We start from the raw sequence: 24,391 nt of genomic DNA, 5'->3' as shown, positions 1-24,391 counted from the left end.
TTGCTGTTTTTTTGTTCATCCCACTTTCCAAAAAATGAAACAAAAAGTGATCAAAATGTATGCATCCCAAAATGGTACCAATGGAAACTAAAGCTTGTCACACACAAAATAAGCTCTCACACTGCTCCATTGATGAATCAATAAAAAAGTTATGGCAATACAATGGGTTTATGATGTGCTTTTAATGTGCAAACGTAAAAAAATATGAAAAGTATATCAATTTGGTATTGCCATAATCGTATGAACCTCTGAATAAATGTAACATGCCATTTTACACAGTGAACACTATAAAAATTATGGAATTTCTATTCACATTTTTTCAATACATATGATACACTCTGAAAATGTGTCATAATTTACTCAGTAAAAAGCAAGCATACATACAGCTACGATAATTGAAAAATAAAAATATTATGGCTCTCGGAATTTATAATTAAGCATCTCACTTTTTATTTTCCTACAGTTATGATTATGTTTAATTAACTGGATTTTTCCCTCATGACTTTCAAGTAACAGTTCTGCAATTCTTATGAACAAGATTATATTGGCACATAGTTTTAGAAAAAAACAATAATGTTAATAATTTACTTACTAATAACATAGCATGTCATCCATGTTCCTTTCCCAAAGATACCTTGTAGAAAACGAAAAAACACCAAAATGTAAAAGTTTGGTGCAAATGCTACAATGACTCCACATAGTCCAACTCCAAAAGACGAAATCAGGTATGTGACTTTTCTTCCATATCTGATATTGAAAGAAAGCAAATAATCAACAGGTTTCATTAAATGTATGAAGCTTCAGATAAACAAATAGTTGTGTTTTACATAACTAATTTTAAGATGATGTACATAGATAGTAATGGTTTTATTAAGTTAGTGGGCAGTTTTTAATGGCAAAATTAGGCTTTCAGTCGATCCATGGTCATAATCTTATAACAAGATATCTCACCTTACAAAAAATAAGTAGAAATAAAAACTACCTATCTATAAAAACACAATTACAATATAACAATAAGTAACAATAAAAATTTGTTGATATAAATGTCTTACAAATTAAATGTGTACATACTTACAATTAAAGTATACATTATGAATAAATGCCGAACCTGCAGACAGAATCATACTCACCTGCCTGACTTCTAGGTTCCCGCTTCCTTGCATCTCCTGGGCTGCTGCAGAAGCTCTCTGCGTCAAAATCCAGTTTGAAATGGATCACATAGCCGCTGCAGCGGTGACATATCTCCAGTGTGTCATCTGACCCACTAATATGACACATGAGAGACACATCAATGCTGCAGCGCCTATATATATGTGCCTTAGTGCTGTCCTGTGTCAGTAACAGAAATACTGCCACATGATATACTAAGGCATTTACCTCCTGACTGCTTAGGGCAGTTTCACACGAGCGGATGCCATGCGTGACATCCGCTGCGTGAATGACAGCCAAGACCCGATGTGGACAGCAGAAGCACGGAGCAGTAACATGATTGACAATGCTCCGTGCCTCTCTGTGATCTCTTTACTACATAATCACAGTGAGATAAAGTTGTTGTTGTGATTTCGTAGTAAAGAGATCACAGAGAGGCACGGAGCGTTATCAGTCATGTTACTGCTCCGTGCTTCTGCTGTCCGCATCGGGTCTTGGCTATCATTCACGGAGCGGATGTCACGCACGGCATCCGCTCGTGTGAAACAGCCCTTAAAGGGGTTATCCCATGATTAATATAAAAAATGAAAATAAGCCATCATATAGTATATGACAATTTCTTTCTAACAAAGCTAGAACCAGCCCTGTACATCACATGGATCCAGAGATCTCCCCATTCATTGCTCTGCTAGATTTATATCAAGTGGACAGCTCAGGGGGAGTGTCCTCTCTGCTGCAGCTAAGGGGGTATGCCCATTCTACTGCAGCTCTCTCCCTAACACAACTCAGGAGGCAGTTGAAGGATTAAACTGAGCATATGCGGCCATCTTAGTGAGCTGGATAAAGACATAATAAAAAGTACAAATAGCAGGTGACGCTATACAGATACAGATACCTTTTATTGAATAAATCAGTGGCTATATAACATGCACACTATATAATTACATGCATGTGGAACAGCTCACGAGTCACAAACCTTTTTGCAATTTGAATGTAAATCTTGCTGAAGGTTTATGTTTGTGTGCTCCCACAGGTGTTCTGCTGTCAGCACGGATCCTGATCCTTCACTTGATCCAGTGTCCATATGTTTGTGATGACGCTTGCTGCTATTTAACCCCTTCACTACTGGACCACTTTTCAACTTAAATCCCTGGCCAATTTTTGCAAATCTGACATGTGTTATTTTATGTGGTAATAACTTTGGAACACTTACTTATCCAAGCCATTCTGAGACTGTTTTCTCGTGACACATTGTACTTCATGACAGTGGTAAATTTGAGTCAATATATTTCACCTTTATTTATAAAATAATCCCAAATTTACCAAAAATTGGGAAAAATTTAAAATTTTCTAAATTTGAATTTCTCTACTTTTAAGACAAATGGTAATACCTCATAAAATAATTATCAATCAACATTCCCAGTAAGGGTCCATTCACACGTCCATTTTTTCTTTCCTGATCTGTTCCGTTTTTTCAGGAACAGATCAGGACCAGATCTGGACCCATTCATTTTCAATGGGTCCTGGAAAAAATCGGACAGCACAATGTGTGCTGTCCGTTTCCGTTGTTCCGTTCCGCATGTCCGTTTAAATATAAAACATGTCCTATTCTTGTCCTGAAAAATCGGATCCTGGTACAATACAAAGTCAATGGATCTGCAAAAAACGGATGACATTCGGATGTCATTCCGTATGTCATCCGTTTTTTGCGGATTCCGTTCCTGGAAACACATAACAATTTTATTTTTTATTTTTTTTTTTTTTTTTTTTCAAAGAAATCCAAACAACTTTATTTGATTATTGAAATGTATACATGTTCCCGTTTTTTGCGGATCCGCAAAAACGGATGACATACGGATGACATACGGAAACATTTTCAGGAACAACGGATCCGCAAAAAACTGACCGTTTTTCAGGATGAAAAAAAACAGGACGTGTGAATGGACCCTAAGTTTGTAAATGTCATTAAATGTTTTTTGGGACGTTAGAAGGTTTAGAAGTTATTTTTCAAATTTTCAGCAAAATTTCCGAAACCATTTTTTTAAGCACCAGTTTAGTTATAAAGTGATTTTGATGGGTTTAAGTAATAGAACCCACCCATAAATGACCCCATTTTAGAAACGACACCTCTCAAATTATTCAAAACTGATGTTGCAAGGGTATAAGCTTAAGCAGTCTAAAGATCCACCAAATTTATCACAGTTGCCCAATTGTGGAGAGTATGTTTGATGCATGGCTAGACATCTCTGTCTAACCCTATACAAATTATTAGTTTGCAACAGAAGTTTTGGCCAACATTTTTGCAAAAAAAATTACTTAAAGAGGTTGTCCCATGGAAAATATTCTACAGTTTTCAAACCATCACTTGGATCTGAATACTTTTGTAATTGCATGTAATTAAAAATTTTGTATAGCCACTGAGTTATTTAATAAAATGTATCTGTATAGCGCGACTTGCTCATTGTACTTTTTCTTATTTCTTTGACCATCTCACTGAGATGGCCGCACATGCTCAGTTTCATCCTTCAACTGCCTCCTGCACTGTTATAGGCAGAGCTGATACACGCCTCCTGATCTGTGATAGGCAGAGCTGAGACACACCCCCTTAGCTGCAGCAGAAAAGACACTCCCCTTCAGCTGTCAGCTTGCTATAAATTTAGCAGAGCAACGGATGGGGAGATCTCTGGATCCATGTGAGGTATAGGGCTGGTTCTAGCTTTGTTTTGAGAGATTGTCATGTACAGTATGTATATATGATTTTCATTTTTTACATTAATCATGGGATAACCCCTTTAAGTACATGCTTCCTATGTCTAAAATTATACGCACCAAATTGTGTCAGAAATTCACCACAACAGTCAATGTGGGCAGTTTTAGCAGTTTTTGATGCTGTTTCTTGAACCACAGACAGAAGTGAATTCAAAATGATAGGGAAATATAATAGAAGTGCTTTGTGCTGGATCCATTGCTGTCTTTTTTTCCCCCAAAAATACTGGGGCAAATTTACTAATACTGTCTTAGGCCTCATGCACACGGCCGTTGGGTGGCCATGGCCATCTTGCAGCCCACAAACGGCGGATCGGCAATCCCTGGGCTCCTGCTGTGTGCACCCTGCATCACGGATGCGGACTCATTCACTTGAATGGGTCCGCAATTCCAGAGATGCGGAACGGAGTCACGGAATGGAACACCGGAAGCACTACAGGGCACTTGCCCTGTGAGGAAGTGCAGAGCGAAACGATCGTCGGGCGGATGCTCCAGACTGGGTCAGTAACTTTGATGTTTTTTGTTACTTTTATTAGCAGCATTTCACTCTGGGTATGCATAGGTATATCACCGCCCCTTACGTTCCTGTGGTGAGCGGTGAATTGCAAACATTGCATGTTTGCTATAATGAGCCCTATGTGTTAATGCTGCTATTTGATATGGTACTAGTCCCTTGATGTCTGGAGCCTATTTTTACTGACACACTCTAGTGTTCCCATGATTGCCGCTTTATGTATTTTATTATATAATTATTGTGTTGTTCTCTGTCAGTCTAAAGCCTGTATTAGAGGGCCAATTGCCATCCAGTTTATCGTTAACAATGAATTAGCTATGATCTGGGAGTAATACTGCCATTGATTACCCGACGAACAAGCTCCTTAATTTTTATTAAAAAATCTGTTTCCGAATGTGCTCTGAACCCCCATACCAAATCATCAGCTCTTCTGCAATAGCTTTGGCTTAGAACTGTACAGCTCCATCTATTTCTGTAGTGGATGGAGCTGGTTACGACAGCACTGCTCGCTTCAATTAAATGAAAGCTAATTTTTCCTAAAATGGCAACTACAATGGCGGCTACACGTGTGAGAACATGGGGCAAGGAACTCTGGGAAGGCGGGCTCACCCATAATGCCTTGCATGCAGCCAAACAGCATCCAGCCAGCCCTGTAATGTCAAAGCCCTATAAATACGGCGGCCATCTTAGAGTCAGACATTTTTAAGCGTTCTGAGTGCAGGGACAGCAATTGGAAAAACCTCATAGTGAAAATTTATTTTTAGAAGTGCAGGGAAAGGATAGGGAGGATTCATTTCACAGCATCTTAGTGCTGGGAGAGACGTCAGAAGTCGCTAGGGACAGTGCTAGAAAAGCGATTTACAAGTGCAGGGAAAGATAATTAGGGGATTCAAATTGCCATTATAAAGCTATGTCATTCCAGCAATTTGTTCTAGTGGTGCAAGTGCTATGTTGAAAAGCCTTTAGTGCAGGCATCCTCAAACTGCGGCCCTCCAGTTGTTGCAAAACTACAACTCCCAGCATGCCCGAACAGCCTACAGGTATCAGCCTACAGCAGGGCATTGTGGAAGTTGTAGTTTTACAGCAGCTGGAGGGCCGCAGTTTGAGGATGCCTGCTTTAGTGGCTTATATCTTTTAAAAAAAGATAAATATATTCTCAGTTCACGTCGGCGGTTATATGTGTTGGAAGCGTACAGAAAGAAAAAAATATATGCACTTCACTGGTGCACTTATTCGTGGCAAAAGGGTTTAGTGCCCTTTTTCATTATAGAAAGAAAAATATATACGCACTTCACTAGTGCAGTTATTTGTGGCAAAAGTGTTTAGTGGCCTACTTCAGTACAGAAAGAAAAAAATATACGCACTTCACTAGTGCATTTATTTCTGCTAAAAGCGTTTACTGGCCTTTTTCAATACAAAAGGAAAAATATATACGCATTTAACTTCTGCAGTTATTATTTCAGTACAAAAACTAAATATATTCAGAGTTCACTTTTGCAGTTATATGTGGTAAAACCTTTAGTGACGTATTTCGGTAAAAAAACTAAATATATTTAGTGTTCAGCGCTGCACTAATATTTGTGGTAAAATCTTTATTGACATATTTCGGTGGAAAAACAAATTTTATTTAGCGTTCAGCGCTGCGGTTATATGCGGTAAAATCTTTATTGAAGTATTTCGGTCGAAAAACTAAATTTATTCAGCGGTCAGCGCTGCGGTTATATGCGGTAAAATCTCCATGATGTCTCCATGATAAATCCATAATGGCTTCTACACACTTTCACAGTAATCCAGGCATGTCCAAACTGCGGCCCTCCAGCTGTTGCAAAACTACAACTCCCAGCATGTCTGCGAAGCTTACAGCTATTAGGGCATGCTGGGAGTTGTAGTTTTGCAACAGCTGGAGGTCCGCAGTTTGGACATGCCTGCAGTAATCCTTCAGCGGGGAGAATAGATGTCGGATGCTCAGGATGCTCCATGACCTTTCCAGGAACTGCTGTCGGAGCAGCGGTACATTTCTGAGATGTCCGTGTAGTGCGGAGGGAATTCGAAGACCCTCTCTATCTCCATGCTCCATTATATGTGGTAAAATCTTTATTGACGGATTTCGGTCGAAGTTATATGTGGTAAAACCTTTTGGGACGTATTTCGGTGGAAAAACAAACCTTATTCGGCGTTCAGCGCTGTAGCAATATGCGGTAAAATCTTTTGTGATGTATTTTGGTGGAAAAACAAATTGTGTTCAGCGCTGCAGTGATATGTGGTAAAATCTTTATTGACGTATTGCGGTCGAAAAACAAATTTTGTTCAGCGCTGTAGTTATATGCGGTAAAATCTCCATGATGTCTCCATGATAAATCTGCAGCGTGGGGGCCCCGTGTGGCTTCTACACACTTTCAAAATAATCCTTCAGCGGAGCGAATAGATGCCGATGCCCGGGATGGTCCATGACCTTCCCATGAGCTGCTGTCGGGAGCAGAGGTTCATTTCTGAGACGTCCGTATAGTTTGGGGGGGACTCCGAAGACCCTCTCCATCTCCGTGCTGCGTTATATGCGGTAAAATCTTTTGTGAGGTATTTCGGTGGGAATTTTTTTTTAATCAAAGTTCAGCGCTGCAGTTATATGTGGTAACATCTTTTGTGATGTATTTCGGTGGAAAAACTAATCTTATTCAGCGTTCAGCGCTGTAGTGATATGTGGTAAAATCTTTTGTTACGTATTGCGGTCGAAAAACTAATTTAATTCAGCCTTCAGCGCTGTAGTAATATGCAGTAAAATCTCTATGATGTCTCCATGATAAATCTGCAGCGTGGGGGCCCCGGTGGCTTCTACACACTTTCAAAATAATCCTTCAGCGGAGCGAATAGATGCCGGATGACCAGGACGCTCCATGACCTTCCCAGGAGCTGCTGTTGGGTGCAGCGGTTTATTTCTGAGACGTCCGCATAGTTCAGGGGGAATTCGAAGACCTTCTCAATCTCCGTTCTATGCAGTAAAATCTTTTGTGACTTATTTTGGTGGAAAAACGAATTGTATTCAGCGTTCAGCACTGTAGTAATATGTGGTAAAATCTTTATTGCAGTATGTCGGTCGAAAAACAGAATTTATTCTGCGCTCAGTGCTGTGGTTATATGTGGTAAAATCTTTAGTGACGTATCTTGATGAACTTCGCAACTCTTTTGAGCTCAAAGCTATTTTTACACTTTGTCTTCTCATTGTCTGTAGCTACTAGAGGCCTGTTCATGCCAGGCAGGTTCCCCCAGAAGTATCTTGGTCAATCGACACTCTGTCATTGTGCCATTCTGTGGCTTCCTCATGCTGCTGCCACCTCCACACTCTGTGATTGCACCATTCTGTGGCTTCCTCATGCTGCTGCCACCTCCACACTCTGTGATTGCACCATTCTGTGGCTTCCTCATGCTGCTGCCACCTCCAGACTCGGTCATTGTGCCACTCTGCGGCCTACTCATGCTGCTGCCACCTCTAGACTTTGTCATTGTGCCACTCTGTGGCCTACTCATGCTGCTGCCACCTCCAGACTCTGTTGTTGTGCCACTCTGTGGCCTACTCATGCTGCTGCCACCTCTAGACTCGGTCATTATGCCACTCTGTGGCCTCCTCCTGATGTGCTGCTGCTACTGCCACCTAAAAACTCAGTCAGTGTGCCACTCTGTGGCCTATTCATGCTGCTGCCACCTCCAGACTCTGTAGTTGTGCCACTCTGTGGCCTACTCATGCTGCTGCCACCTCTAGACTCAGTCATTGTGCCATTCTGTGGCCTCCTCCTGACGCTGCTGCTACTGCCACCTACAAACTCAGTCAGTGTGCCACTCTGTGGCCTATTCATGCTGCTGCCACCTTCAGACTCTGTCGTTGTGCCACTCTGTGGCCTACTCATGCTGCTGCCACCTCCAGACTCTGTTGTTGTGCCACTCTGTGGCCTACTCATGCTGCTGCCACCTCCAGACTCTGTCATTGTGGCCAACTGCTGCTGCCACCTCCACACTCTGGCATTGTGCCACTCTGTAGCCTACTAATGTTGCTGCCACCTCCAGACTCTGTCATTGTGCCACTCGGGTCCTCCTCATACTGCTTCTACCTCCAGACCCTGTTATTGGGCCACTCTGTGGTCTCCTCATGCTGCTTCCACCTCACTACTATGTCATAGGCCTGCTCTGTGGACTTCTCATGCTGTTCCCACCCTTCCCCACTTCATGACTGGTCCACTATTTTGGCTTTCGGCCTGGCTGACATCATCTTTTATTTGACACTTCTGATCTGTAAGAAGGAAAGAAAAATGAGACGAACAATGGATCCTATCTGTGTAGCTGCTTTAAGGCCTGTATAGTCCCGTCAGAATTGGCTTATGATTTGGTAGCCAAAAGCAGGAGTGGGTAGAAAACACAGAAGACATGCAAATATTCGATTCACGTGTCATCTGTTTTAGATCCACAGTTGTTGTTTTTTTTGCATTAGCATTACTGATATATTACTGACCAAATGCTGACTGAGTGAAGGCAAATGCTCAACAGACAGGATCCGTTTTTTGAAAGGTTATTGTTGTGACGGATCAGAGGAAGGGCAAAATAATCATGACGTCAACACCAACTTACTGCTGAGACCCTCTCCACTCTATCGGGGATTCTCTACTTTTATAAGCGTTTAATAGAACAGGTTCTGTAGACATTTATGTGGAATCAGATGAAGTTTCCGGGAGGTCGGTTCACTCACCAGAGCTCCGGTGAATGCTACACCTTCCTCAAGCAGCAGATCAGCAGGGGTGTCAAGACTCGGACCCCCGCCGATGTGATATGATTCATCAATATTATTTCCTGGATAACCCCTTTAAGTATTTCCTGGATATCCCCTTTAAGCTGTAATATTTAGATCTTTTATTAAATATCAAATATCTTGGTTACTTTGTATTAAAAAGTCATTTTTTTTGCTCTATAGATTATGTAATAAGTTAAAATAAAGTAACTGATGTATGAGATATTGTACTAGCAGAAGTGACCCATGCAGGCTAAATGGCGCGAGAGAGTGAAAAGTTTAAATTGGTGAAAGAGCTTAGTTCAGTAGGTTTGAAGCAGGAGGGCGGCATCAAGATGTGCCATGTGTGCTGGGAAACGCTCATAAAAGAAATAAAACTCAAAATAAGGAAAATTAATAAACACATCAGTTGTACAATAATACTGTTCTTACCTATCTTACCTAATTAAATTAGTCGCTTGCACATCCTGATTACCTTCTAAGAAATCATGGGGGGGGATCACAATTATTTTTAAGATAACATTTTTCTGCCTTTAAAAATTCTATGAATTCAGTGACCTGAAACCTGAACAGATTTATGGATCATGAAGCATTTTCCTGTCATCTAATCTTTCCTGTGAAGTCACTTTTAATTACAGCTCAGGAGTAAAATGTATAATTCATAGGTACATTAATGGGTTCTGCATGAGGTTCCAATATAAATAACCAGTATTTCAAATAATTTAAGCTAGCCAAGTTAAATTTTACATCTAGGAAAATTCTATATATCTCTAAGGGTATGGCCACATACTCAGGTTTCTGCATGCAGTTCTGTAAGACATGACCAGGAGTGAATAAAAAAAGAGGAGAAGTAGTATCTGTCCTGTATATTTTCTCTCCTTTTATGATGCACTATTGATTTTGGCCTCCCAAACTGCATGCAGAAACCTAACCGTGTGACAGTACTATAAGCTTTAAAGCGTGCCTGTCACCAGGAAATTCACTGGTAAACCAGGCACAATGTCTTGTATACTGTATCTAACTCAACCAAATGAAACGTTTCACTTAGTGACCCATTGCTTCATTCTGGAGAAAAATAACTTTTAAGGTCTGGTTCACACGACCATATGTGTTTTTCCGTATTTTTTTTTTTTTCTATAGTGTTTCCGGTTCCATTCCGTTTTTCCCTTCTGTTTTTCCATATGGCATATACAGTATACAGTAATTACATTTAAAAAATGGGGCTGAGCAGAAAATTTTCAATAGATGGAACGGATACGGAAAAAATACAAGTACATTCCGTATGTGTTCCTTTTTTTGGCGGACCCATTGACTTGAATGGAGCCACAGAATGTGATTTGCGGGCAATAATAGGTCATGTTCTATCTTTGAACAGAAAAAACGGAAATACGGAAACAGAATGCATATGGAGTACATTCCTCTTTTAGCAAAACCAATTATATGAATGGTTCCGTATACAGAACGCAAAAAACTGCCCGTGTACGGAATTAAAAAAACATTCATATGAACGAGCCCTAATTCATATGCCAGTGATGAGTTAAGTGCCTGTGTAACAAGGTATTTTAGTAGTTCTTTTCCCTTTTATTCCTTGAAATGTAGTTGGTTAGTGGTACCACGTAGCTGGCCTCATTCCTGAGGTCTGAAGTAAGGCCTCTTTCACACGGGTGAGTTTTCCGTGCAGGGGCAATGCGTGAGGTGAACGCATTGCACCCGCACTGAATGCTGACCCATTCATTTCTATGGGGCTGTGCACTTGAGCGGTGATTTTCACGCATCACTTGTGCGTTGCGTGAATGGGGCTGCGTGAAAATCACAAGTATCCGCAAGCAAGTGCGGATGCAGTGCGATTTTCACGCATGGTTTCTAGGTGACGATGGGGATGGGGACCCAATCTTTATTATTTTCCCTTATAACATGGTTATAAGGGAAAATAATAGTATTCTTAATACAGAATGCTAAGTAAATTAGGGATGGAGGGATTTAAAAAAATATGAAAATAATTAAACTCACCTCATCCACTTGTTCGCGCTGCCCGGCTCGTCGTCTTTCTTCTTCTTTGATGACCTGGGAGGAAAAGGACCTTTGGTGACGTCACTGTGCTCATCACATGGTCCATCGCCATGGTGATAGACCGTGTGATGGACCATGTGATGAGCGTTGAGCCATCACATGGCCCATCACGATGGTGATGGACCATGTGATGAGCCCAGTGATGTCACCAAAGGTCCTTTTCCTCCCAGGTCCTCAAAGAAGAAGAATGAAAACAAGCCGGGCAGCTCCAACAAGTGGATGAGGTGAGTTAAAAAAAAAAATTAACCCCTCCATCCCTAATTTACTTTGCTATCTGTAGTAAGAATGTTATTATTTTCCCTTATAACCATGTTATAAGGGAAAATAACAAAATTTACACAACATCGATCCCAAACCCGAACTTCTGTGGAGAAGTCTGGGTTAGGGTCTGGGTACTAAACATGCAGATTTTTCTCACGTGCGTGCAAAACGCATTAAAACGCTTTGCACTTGCACGGAAAAATCGTGCATATTCCCGCAACGCACCTGCATCCTATCCGGCCCAAACATGCAACGCCCGTGTGAAAGAGGCCTAACTGTGCATGTGTATTACACAATGAAGGTGGGACTAGGAGGGCCCAAACATCTAGCTATGTGGGCATCATCAGGTTAAGGTCTCGTGCATATTTCCTGTCCATTTGACATCTGTGAAAAATTCAGTACGTGTTTCATCCGTGAAGATGTCCGTGTTTGGTCCATGTGTCTGTTTTTGCCCTCCATGTGTCATCTGTATTCCACAAATAATGTTTAGATGAAAATGTATTAGTAGAGCATCTCCTATTTGTAGTCAGTGAAAAGCAAACCAAACATAGTTGCCATCTGTGTTGAGGCTACACTGGGCAAGTTTATTCCACATCAGGGACTAAAGTACTGCATGTCTCCGTAATTTTTTCACTGACCCACAGTCAGTAATAAAATATTGATGTGTGAACAGACATTAAAATCGATGGGTATGCGTGGCTGGCTCTATAAATATATGACATGATCCACCCGTCCAATAAACACCATAAAAAAAAAAAAAAAGTGTAAAAAAAATGCAATTTTTGTCACTATGTCCCACAAAATGGTACTAATAAAACCATCCTGCAAAAAATGGTCCCCTACATAAGAAAATCACTAAAAAATATATATATATAGTTCTCTGAACATGGAGACATTAAATCATAATTTTTTACTTCAAAAATAATATTATTGTGTTAAAGTGAAATAAATTGAAAAAAACTATAGGTAGGCATATTAGGTATCTCCGCATCTGTAACAACCAGCTCTATAAAAATATCACATGACCAAACCACTCACATAAATACCGTAATAAAAATAAAATAAAAATATTGCCAAAAAAGCCATTTAGTGCAACACAAGCGATCAAAAAGGCATATGCCCCCCCCCCCCCCCCAAATTAATACCAATCAAACTTTCATCTCATCCTGCAAAAAATAATATCTTAACTAAGACAATCGGTCAAAAAAAATAAAAGCTATGGCTCTCAGACTATGGAGACACTAAAACATCATTTTTTGGTTTAAAAAATGCTACTATTGTGTAAAACTTAATTAAATAAGAAAAAGTATAAATATTAGGTAGTGCAGTGTCCGTAACAACCTGCTCTTTAAAGAATATAACATGGCTTAACCCCTCAGGTGAACACTGTAAAAATTAATAAATGAAAACTGCTAAAACAACCAATTTTTGGGTCACCTTGGCCCATAAAGTGTAATAATGAATGATCAAAAAATCATATGTACCCAAAAATGGTACCAATAAAAATATAAACTCTTCCTTCAAAAAATGAGCCCCGTCTTGATCGGCAGAAAAATAAAAAAATATGGCGTTCAGAAATTGGAGACACAAAAACATATTTTTTCTTCAAAAATGCTTTATGTAAAACTGAAACAAACAAAGAAAGTAGACATATTTGATATAATTGCGTCCGTAACAACCCGCTCTATAAAAATAGGACATGATCTACCCTGTCAGATAAATGCTGTAAATAATAAAACCAGTGCCAAAACAGCAATTTTTTTGTTACCTTGCCTCACAAAAAACATAATATAGAGCAATTCAAAATCATACGTACCCCAAAACAGCCCCATATTAATGAATAGGTCGGTATTCAGTGCAACGCACGCAAACGCAACCGCGCGGAATACTCGCCCGTGTGAAAGGGGCCTAAGGGTGCATTAGGGCGGCTTCAAATGGAACATGGCATCTAAAAACCAGTTCAGCAAAATCTGCCTTCCAAAAACCATCCTTTTCTTCTGTGCCCTGCCGTGTGCCCTTATATCAGTTTACAAGCACATGTGGGGTGCTTATGTAAACTGCAGAATCAGGGTAAGGCCTCCTGCACACAACCGTATGGCTTTTTCATTGTTTTGCGGTCCGTTTTTCACGGATCCTTTGTTCCGTTTTTTGTTCCCGTTGTGTTTGTTCCATTTTTCCGTTCCGTTTTTCCGTATGGTATATACAGTATACAGTAATTACATAGATAAAATTGGGCTGGGCATAACATTTTCAATAGATGGTTCAGCAAAAAACGGAACGGAAATGGAAGACATACGGATGCATTTCCGTATGTGTTCCTTTTTTTGCAGACCCATTGACTTGAATGGAGCCATGGAACGTGATTTGCGGGCAATAATAGGACATGTTCTATCTTTAAACAAAACGGAAAAACGGAAATGCGGAAACGGAATGCATACGAAGTACATTCCGTTTTTTTTTGTGGAACCATTTAAATTAATGGTTCCGTATACGAACCGTATATGGAACGCAAAAATCGGCCAGTAAACGGGGAAAAAAACGGTCGTGTGCAGGAGGCCTAATAAATATTGATAATGAGAGTTTTTGGAACCGCGCTGCTCTGGACTATAATCTCCGGTCAATAGTGGATGGTGCCGGGCTCCAACACCTTTCCTTTCCACCCAAAAAAGGTCCAATCTTCCACAGTTGGTTTCCTCTATAGGGTTCAAGGAAATTGATACAATAGTGAAGCACCCTTTGGCTTGAGGTTATTAAAAGGTTTTATTATACTCACAAGAGTCGATCAACAAAAGGCATATATCAATAGATACAATCGTCTGGTTTCTGCCCGACCCGGGTTTTCGCTGCCTCGCTTCTTCAGGGGCGACAACTGCGCATATGCGCAATGGGGCCCTTTAAATAGCCCAGCTTATTTCGATAAATGAGCCGGCGGTGATCCGGATCAAATCCCAACATTGCAGAAAAGTTTCCCATCATGCATTTTACAAGTATCTTCATATACCTTCCCATTCCGCATAAAAATTAACACATATACATATAAATAGATACAAAATTATAAAACTCTTGCTGTTATAAACAACTTGATCTCCAACACATTTATCTCTTATTCATCATTATTTTATACACCGCAATATTATTTAGTGGATATAGATCTTCATCCCACTTAATTCACCTACAACATTACATAAATCGTCCGATTTTCGATATGCTCTATACTTAAATATTCAAATATTCACAAAGCCGTCATTAATCCTCCACCCACTTTTGTGACGTCGCTTGGGTGCTCCGAACCCCGCCTCCTCCCTCCGACATCCGCGTCACACTCCGTCGCCATGACGTAGTTCGAAGGTCCTCAAGGAGCAGGGTCAGGAGAACCAAAGCAACGCGACTGGTCAGGGTGTTCTACAGTAAGCATGGTTTCAAATCAAATTCAATATTTAACCCACCTGGCTGTAGGGTTCCTAACTGATAAATCCACTCTACCTCCTTTCTATTGATTTGCGCCAGTGAGTCCCCCCCTCGCCAGTGTGGCTTGACAATCTCTACACCCACAAATCTTAAACCCTTCGGGTTTTTTTCATGCGCGAATTTGAAATGGCCAGATACACTGTGGGTCAACAGACCTTTTCTAATGTTCCGTACGTGCTCCTGTATTCTGATTTTGAGCTTCCTTACTGTCCTGCCCACGTACTGGAGCCCACAAGGGCACTCCAGTACGTATATGATATTCTCATTCTCACAGGAACAGTTTCCTCTTATACGGAACTCCATTCCATTTTTTGGGATGTTATACAGTTGATGTTTATCTGTCGTTCTTTTGTATTCCTATTTTTACATCCTGCGCAAAACCCACACCAGGTGAATTTTCCTCCTTCTTTCTTTGGCTTAATGCTGACTGGAGGGATAGCACTATGCACAAGTTTTGTTCTGATACTAGCCGCTTTTTTGAAAATAAAGGAGGGATTGTCTGGTATAGTTTTTCTTAATACTGGATCGTTTTTAAGTATCCCCCAGTTCTTTCTCACCATTTTCTTGATGTTATCAGACATAGAACAGTATTTTGTCACAAAAGAGAATTTGTAATCTTTCTCACCCTTTTTTGCTTTTTCTCTCGTGTCTTTATTCTCTTCTCTTTTTTCTACTTCCACAGCTTCTATGCATACATCTAGATTTGCCTCCTCATAACCCCTTTCAATGAATCTGTTTTTTAGCACTTTGCTTTGTATTCGATAGTCTTCGACCTTCGTACAATTACGGGCCATCCTCTTGAATTGTCCTTTCGGTATATTCGTGAGCCAGGGCCCGTAATGACAACTTTTTATGTCAATATAGGAGTTGACATCTGTGTCCTTAAAATGTGAACTTGTCATGAAGCGGCCATCTTCTATCCGTATGCATAGATCCAGGAAGGTGACAGAGACATTACTAATTTCTCCCTCAAATTTTAAATTCCAATCATTAGTATTCAACTGACATATGAAGGACTCAAGGCCCTCCCTCCCTCCTTCCCACACTAGGAGACAGTCATCGATATATCTCCTCCAGAAGGTCAGTTTACCCCCTGGGGTGTCCGCTCCCAGTGTGGGAAGGATGGAGGCCTCCTCCCATGCCCCCATAAAAATGTTAGCGAAGCTGGGGGCGAATTTTGCCCCCATCGCCGTCCCGATGCACTGTACATAGTGCGAGTCCTTAAACCAAAAATAATTGTGATCAAGGCAATAGCTGAGGCATTCCAGGATAAATGTTCCCTGTGCATCTCCTAATTTCATATCTTTTTTGATCCTACTCTCTACAGCTTTCATACCCAACTTCTTCGGAATGACTGTATACAGAGATGCCACATCAATTGTGGCCATCCATGTATCTACAGTAGGGGGGCTTAGTTCCTTAATAAGTTGTAACACAGCTCCGGTGTCCTTCAAGTGCGAGGGGTTCTGCACCACATACCCCTGCAAGTAAAAATCAATATATTCGGTGATCCTGCATGTCAATGAGTTCAGGCCCGAAATTATCGGCCTCCCTGGAGGGTCGATTAAACTTTTATGGACTTTTGGCAGGTGAGAAAAAGCAAAAAAGGGTGAGAAAGATTACAAATTCTCTTTTGTGACAAAATACTGTTCTATGTCTGATAACATCAAGAAAATGGTGAGAAAGAACTGGGGGATACTTAAAAACGATCCAGTATTAAGAAAAACTATACCAGACAATCCCTCCTTTATTTTCAAAAAAGCGGCTAGTATCAGAACAAAACTTGTACATAGTGCTATCCCTCCAGTCAGCATTAAGCCAAAGAAAGAAGGAGGAAAATTCACCTGGTGTGGGTTTTGCGCAGGATGTAAAAATAGGAATACAAAAGAACGACAGATAAACATCAACTGTATAACATCCCAAAAAAATGGAATGGAGTTCCGTATAAGAGGAAACTGTTCCTGTGAGAATGAGAATATCATATACGTACTGGAGTGCCCTTGTGGGCTCCAGTACGTGGGCAGGACAGTAAGGAAGCTCAAAATCAGAATACAGGAGCACGTACGGAACATTAGAAAAGGTCTGTTGACCCACAGTGTATCTGGCCATTTCAAATTCGCGCATGAAAAAAACCCGAAGGGTTTAAGATTTGTGGGTGTAGAGATTGTCAAGCCACACTGGCGAGGGGGGGACTCACTGGCGCAAATCAATAGAAAGGAGGTAGAGTGGATTTATCAGTTAGGAACCCTACAGCCAGGTGGGTTAAATATTGAATTTGATTTGAAACCATGCTTACTGTAGAACACCCTGACCAGTCGCGTTGCTTTGGTTCTCCTGACCCTGCTCCTTGAGGACCTTCGAACTACGTCATGGCGACGGAGTGTGACGCGGATGTCGGAGGGAGGAGGCGGGGTTCGGAGCACCCAAGCGACGTCACAAAAGTGGGTGGAGGATTAATGACGGCTTTGTGAATATTTGAATATTTAAGTATAGAGCATATCGAAAATCGGACGATTTATGTAATGTTGTAGGTGAATTAAGTGGGATGAAGATCTATATCCACTAAATAATATTGCGGTGTATAAAATAATGATGAATAAGAGATAAATGTGTTGGAGATCAAGTTGTTTATAACAGCAAGAGTTTTATAATTTTGTATCTATTTATATGTATATGTGTTAATTTTTATGCAGAATGGGAAGGTATATGAAGATACTTGTAAAATGCATGATGGGAAACTTTTCTGCAATGTTGGGATTTGATCCGGATCACCGCCGGCTCATTTATCAAAATAAGCTGGGCTATTTAAAGTGCCCCATTGCGCATATGCGCAGTTGTCGCCCCTGAAGAAGCGAGGCAGCGAAACCCGGGTCGGGCAGAAACCAGACGATTGTATCTATTGATATATGCCTTTTGTTGATCGACTCTTGTGAGTATAATAAAACCTTTTAATAACATCAAGCCAAAGGGTGCTTCACTATTGTATCAATTTCCTTGAACCCTATAGAGGAAACCAACTGTGGAAGATTGGACCTTTTTTGGGTGGAAAGGAAAGGTGTTGGAGCCCGGCACCATCCACTATTGACCGGAGATTATAGTCCAGAGCAGCGCGGTTCCAAAAACTCTCATTACCTGCATTTCCAGTGTGATACACCTACCACACTACTCCGGAACCAGCAGCAGCACAAGCAATCTGTCCGTGTGAGGATACAGGACTGACTCTTTTATTGTTGATCTAATAAATATTGAGTTTCAATGTGGATTCAAATGGAAAATCTGCCAAAAAAGTGACATTTTTTAATTTCATCTGCATTTTCCTTTAATTCTTGTGGAACACCAAAAGGGTTAACAAAGTTTGTGAAATCAGTTGTGAGTAACTTGAGGGGTGCAGTTTCTACAATGGGGTTTCCACTATGTAAGCCCCACAAAGTGACTTCAGACCTGAACTGGTCCTAAGGCTAGGTCTACACGACGACATTTGTCGCGCAACATTTTGTTGCACTAATGTTGCGTGACAATTTTTATAATGGCAGTCTATGGTGTCGCACTGCAACATGCAACATGCTGTGACTGCGACGCAACAGTCGCAGACAATCCATTCGAGATGGATTTTTCTGCGACTGTTGCTTCGCAGTCGCAGCATGTCGCATGTTGCAGTGCGACACCATAGACTGCCATTATAAAAATTGTCGTGCGACATTAGTGCAACAAAATGTTGCGCCCTATCTGTCACGCGACTTATTGTCGCGCGACAAATGTCGTCGTGTAGACCTAGCCTTAGGCTACATGCACATGACCATGTGCCCCCCGTGGCTGTATTGCGCCTGCATACAGCGGGTCCACAATACACGGGCACTGGCCGTGCGCATTCCGCATTCTGTGATGTTTGTGGCCGTGCCTCCGCACCGCAAAAAAGTAGCGCATGCAAGTAGCGCCATCAGATGCGGATTGCGGACCACATTCAAGTGAATGGGTCCGCTAGCCGCATGCGGCTGCCCCGCGGTCTGTGCCCGTGCATTGCGGACAGCACAGGCATGGAGCCCTTAGGTTCATGTGCATGTAGCATTAAAAAGTGGGTTTTGGAAATGTTCTTAAAAATTTTAAGAATTGCTTCTAAAATTCTAAGCCTTCTAACGTCTTAAAAAAAATAAAATGACATTTACAAAATGATGCCAACGTAAAGTAGGCATATGGGGAATGTTAAGATAATCGCCCAAAAACTGAAAAAACTATGGCTCTTAGACTATGGAAACACTAAAACATTATTTTTTTTTGTTTCAAAAATGAAATCATTGTGTGAAACTTAAATAAATAAAAAAAGTATACATATTAGGTATTGCCACGTCCGTATCGAACGGCTCTATAAAAATATCACCTAACCCCTCAGATAACCACCGTAAAAAAAAAAGTGTACAAAAAAGCCATTTTTTGTCATCTTACATCACAAAAAGTGTAATAGCAAGCGATCAAAAAGTCATATGCACCCCAAAATAGTGCCAATCAGTCATCTCATCCCGCAAGAAATGAGACCCTACTTAAGATAATCTCCCAAAAACTGAAAAAAACTATGGCTCTTAGACTATATATAAAAATGCTCTATGAAATTACCACATGATCTAACCTGTCAGATGAATGTTGTAAATAACAACAAAAAGAAAAAACGTGCCAAAAAAGCTATTTCTTGTTACCTTGCCACACAAAAAGTGTAATATAGAGCAACCAAAAATCATATGTACCCTAAACTACTATGAACAAAACTGCCGTAGTTTCTAAAATGGGGTCACTTTTTTGGAGTTTCTACTCTAGGGGTGCATCAGGGGGGCTTCAAATGGGACATGGTGTCAAAATAAACAGTCCAACAAAATCTGCCTTCCAAAAACCGTATGGGATTCCTTTCCTTCTGCTCCCTGCCGTGTGTCCGTACAGCGGTTTACGACCACATATGGGGTGTTTATGTAAACGACAGAATCAGGGCCATAAATATTGAGTTTTGTTTGTCTGTTAACCCTTGCTTTGTAACTGGAAAAAAAATATTAAAATGAAAAATCTGCCAAAAAGTGAAATTTTGAAATTGTATCTCTATTTTCCATTAAATCTTGTGCAACACCTAAAGGGTTAACAAAGTTTGTAAAATCAGTTTTGAATACCTTGAGGGGTGTAGTTTCTTAGATGGGGTCACTTTTTTGGAGTTTATACTCTAGGGGTGCATCAGGGGGGCTTCAAATGGGACATGGTGTCAAAAAACCAGTCCAGCAAAATCTGGCTTCCAAAAACCATACGGCGCACTTTTCCCTCTACGCCCTACTGTGTGCCCGTACAGTAGTTTACAGCCACATATGGGGTGTTTCTGTAAACGGCAGAGTCAGGGCAATAAAGATACAGTCTTGTTTGGCTGTTAACCCTTGCTTTGTTAGTGGAAAAAATGGGTTAAAATTGAAAATTAGGCAAAAAAATGAAATTCTCCTATTTCATCCCCATTGCCAATAACTCTTGTGCAACACCTAAAGGGTTAATGAAGTTTGTAAAATCAGTTTTGAATACCATGAGGGTGTATTTTATAGAATGGGATCATTTTTGGGCGGTTTCTATTATGTAAGCCTCGCAAAGTGACTTTAGACCTGTAGTGGTCCCTAAAAATTGGGTTTTTGTAAATTTCTGAAAAATTTCAAGATTTGCTTCTAAACTTCTAAGCCTTGTAACATCCCCAAAAATTAAAATAACATTCCCAAAATAATTTAAACATTAAGTAGACATATGGGGAATGTAAAGTCATCACAATTTTCTGGGGTAATACTATGTATTACAGAAGTAGAGAAACTGAAACTTTGAAATTTGCAAATTTTTCCAAATTTTTGGTAAATTAGGTATTTTTTTTATGCAAAAAAAATATTTTTTTTACTTAATTTTACCAGTGTCATGAAATACAATATGTGACAAAAAAACAATCTCAGAATGGCCTGGATAAGTCAAAGTGTTTTAAAGTTATCAGCACTTAAAGTGACACTGGTCAGATTTGCAAAAAATGGCCTTAAGGTGAAATAGGGGTGAGTCCTTAAAGGGTTAAGGAGCCATGTCATCTGCTGGCGTTTGTCCACAGTGCTTCATTAAGTCCAGAGTCAACGCAGCCGTCTACCAGGAGATTTTGGAGCACTTCATGCTTCCTTCCGCAGAAGAGCTTTATGGAGATGGTGACTTCATTTTCCAGCAGGACTTGGCACCTGCCCACACTGCCAAAAGTAACAAAACCTGGTTCAATGACCATGGGATTAGTGTGATTCATTGGCCAGCAAACTCGCCTGACCTGAACCTCATAGAGAATCTATAGGGCATTGCCAAGAGAAAGATGAGAGACATGAGACCGAACAATGCAGAAGAGCTGAAGGCTGGTATTGAAGCATCGTGGTCTTCCATAACACCTTAGCAGTGCCATAGGCTGATAACATCCATGCCACACCGCATTGAGGCAGTAATTGATGCAAAAGGGGTCCAAACTAAGTAGTGAGTACATATGCATGATTATACTTTTCAGAGGTCCTGCATTGTACTATTTAACATCCTTTTTTTATTGATTTCATGTAATATTCTAATTTTCTGAGATTGTGAATTTGGGGTTTTCCTACACTGTAAACCATAATAAACCAAATTATAACAAATAAAGACTTTAAATATCTTAGTTTCACCTTTTAAGTTGCATTACTGAAATAAATGAACTTTTGCACAATATTCAAATTTTTCAAGTTTCACCTGTATACCAGACAGGAGTTGAAACAATGTATTTGTATGTGCTGAGTATCACCACTCCACCCCTCCCAATAGAAGGTTCAAGCCTAGCTAGAAACTGTATATAAGGAGAGCAGTCAGAGCCCCTAGTGTGCTGCAGTTAGGGAACAGTGCTTGGAAGAGGAGACTTTGCCAGACTACTGAGTGACTAGAAGAAGATGGTGAGACAGGGATACGCTGCCACAGACCCTGGATCACCAGCCTTGGCCAGGGTACCAGTTTTCTGAAGAGAAAAATGGGACAGCTAGCTCAGACCTTTCCTCAGCATGAAACTCTTCTTCTGCCAGGGGGAGACTGGAGAAGCCAGCCTTATGCCTTGCCTGTATTGTTTTGCACCTGAATTACTCCAGTAAAGAAGCACCCTGGTTACTGCAGACCCTGACACTCTGGACTTATTTCCCATTGGGGTGCACCATGCCTTACCATTCCTTTCCGGAGAGCAGCAACATGCAGTGACACCGCAAAGGTGTCTGGGGGACCCAGCGTAGTGTTGGAGCCACCCCAAACCCGGCCACTGCACATGCAGAGATCGATGAGTCTTGGTAGCTTTCTGAGCCTAAGAAGAGGGAACACAAAGCAACAGCTTCCTCTCTCAGAACTCTCCTTCTCCATTAACTCACCAACTAAGCTGGGATCAGATCCTGGATCCTCACCCAACCTCCTGCAAGACAAGAGCCGGGCCAGGCTGATCAAATTCTGTTCAGGGTACTGCAACAGGGTTAGTAAATAATGTCCAAGTGAAAGTGACATATATACTGAAGCTAAGGGTAAATACATGGTTGACAGTGTTAACAAACAGCCTGTTTGTTAACGCTGTCACTGTATGGCCCAGCGGAAATTGAGTTTCTGCATTATGCTGTACATGTATGAAGCAATGAAAACTGGCCACTGTGTGTAATCGTAGGGTGACCGGGATAACATGACGGCTGCCATCATAGCTAAGGGCAAAGGGAGGTTGTCAAAGCCAGTGAGAGGGCCGCATGTGGCCCAAAATATTGTTGATTGGTGCTGTACAGGAGAGCACCAATCACCTCCAAGTGCACAGAGGGGAGACCATTGTTCTGTATCACATCTGTGTGCTGTAATTGGCTGGTATACTGCACCTATACTCTACAGTTTTCCAGTTGTGTAGGATGGTCAGAAACCCAGCTTTAGGCCGAACAGTCTGGTTTCCTGTCTCTCTGTCCTCTGTCTGCTGAAAAGCCTGGGTGGATGCTTGGATATTCTCCTTTTCTGTGGCTCCAAGTTCAGACAACAGCATTGCACTGCCAGAACATGCGCTACAGCTAAACACTGAATGACTGAGGCTTTCTCTCATCCCCCAGTCAATTGAGCTGGCGGACATGTCACTCTGTCACTGACTGAAAGTGAAAGAAGCACTCTGGGCACAAACGCAGTTCACCTTAAGGTCTCCCGCACTGTTACTGGGAGAGAACACCTTAACACTGCTATATGGTTAGACTATATGTCTTACCCTAAAACGGCTGGTGTCGTTTTTCACTAAGCACACAGACTTAATTTATGACGAGATGCATGCCTTGTCATAAATTAGGCACATTTCTGACCAGCAAAGCCAGCACAAAAGTTGAAACAAAGACCGGCATAAAAAGCTGGTCTTTGCAGATGATTACCCCCATTGTCTTACAATATATATATATATATATATATACATATATATATATATACAGTACAGACCAAAAGTTTGGACACACCTTCTCATTCAAAGAGTTTTCTTTATTTTCATGACTATGAAATTTGTACTGAAGGCACCCAAAACTATGAATTAACACATGTGGAATTATATACATAACAAAAAAGTGTGAAAAAAAAACTGAAAATATGTCATATTCTAGGTTCTTCAAAGTAGCCACCTTTTGCTTTGATTACTGCTTTGCACACTTTTGGCATTCTCCTGATAATCTTCAAGAGGTAGTCACCTGAAATGGTTTTCACTTCACAGGTGTGCCCTGTCAGGTTTAATAAGTGGGATTTCTTGCCTTATAAATGGGGTTGGTACCATCAGTTGTGTTGTGGAGAAGTCAGGTGGATACACAGCTGATAGTCCTACTGAATAGACTGTTAGAATTTGTATTATGGCAAGAAAAAAGCAGCTAAGAAAAGAAAAACGAGTGGCCATCATTAATTTAAGAAATGAAGGTCAGCCAGTCCGAAAAATTGGGAAAACTTCGAAAGCGTCCCCAAGTGCAGTCACAAAAACCATCAAGCGCTACAAAGAAACTGGCTCACATGCGGACCTCCCCAGGAAAGGAAGACCAAGAGTCATCTCTGCTGCGGAGGATAAGTTCATCCGAGTCACCAGCCTCATAAATCGCAGGTTAACAGCAGCTCAGATTAGAGACCAGGTCAATGCCACACAGAGTTCTAGCAGCAGACACATCTCTAGAACAACTGTTAAGAGGAGACTGTGAATCAAGCCTTCATGGTAGAATATCTGATAGGAAACCGCTGCTAAGGACAGGCAACAAGCAGAAGAGACTTGTTTGGGCTAAAGAACACAAGGAATGGACATTAGACCAGTGAAAATTTGTGCTTTGGTCTGATGAGTCCAAATTTGAGATCTTTGGTTCCAACCACCGTGTCTTTGTGTGACG

General features: G+C 40.9%; 1 protein-coding gene across 4 annotated transcripts in view; it reads right to left on the bottom strand.

Moving 5' to 3' along the window:
- SLC22A3 (solute carrier family 22 member 3) overlaps positions 1 to 24,391 on the bottom strand; it is a 330,912-nt gene that overhangs the window by 180,751 nt on the left and 125,770 nt on the right. For all 4 annotated transcript variants that reach the window (XM_044290225.1, XM_044290223.1, XM_044290224.1 and 1 more), the window contains one exon: positions 593 to 747. In XM_044290225.1, coding sequence (XP_044146160.1) covers positions 593 to 747 — 155 coding nt within the window. The remainder of the gene's footprint in view (positions 1 to 592; positions 748 to 24,391) is intronic.

The sequence above is a fragment of the Bufo gargarizans genome, chromosome 4 (assembly GCF_014858855.1).
Source record: "Bufo gargarizans isolate SCDJY-AF-19 chromosome 4, ASM1485885v1, whole genome shotgun sequence".
NCBI lineage: Eukaryota > Metazoa > Chordata > Amphibia > Anura > Bufonidae > Bufo > Bufo gargarizans.
Note: the sequence above shows the minus strand (reverse complement) of the source record. Positions and strands in the feature narration are given on the sequence as shown.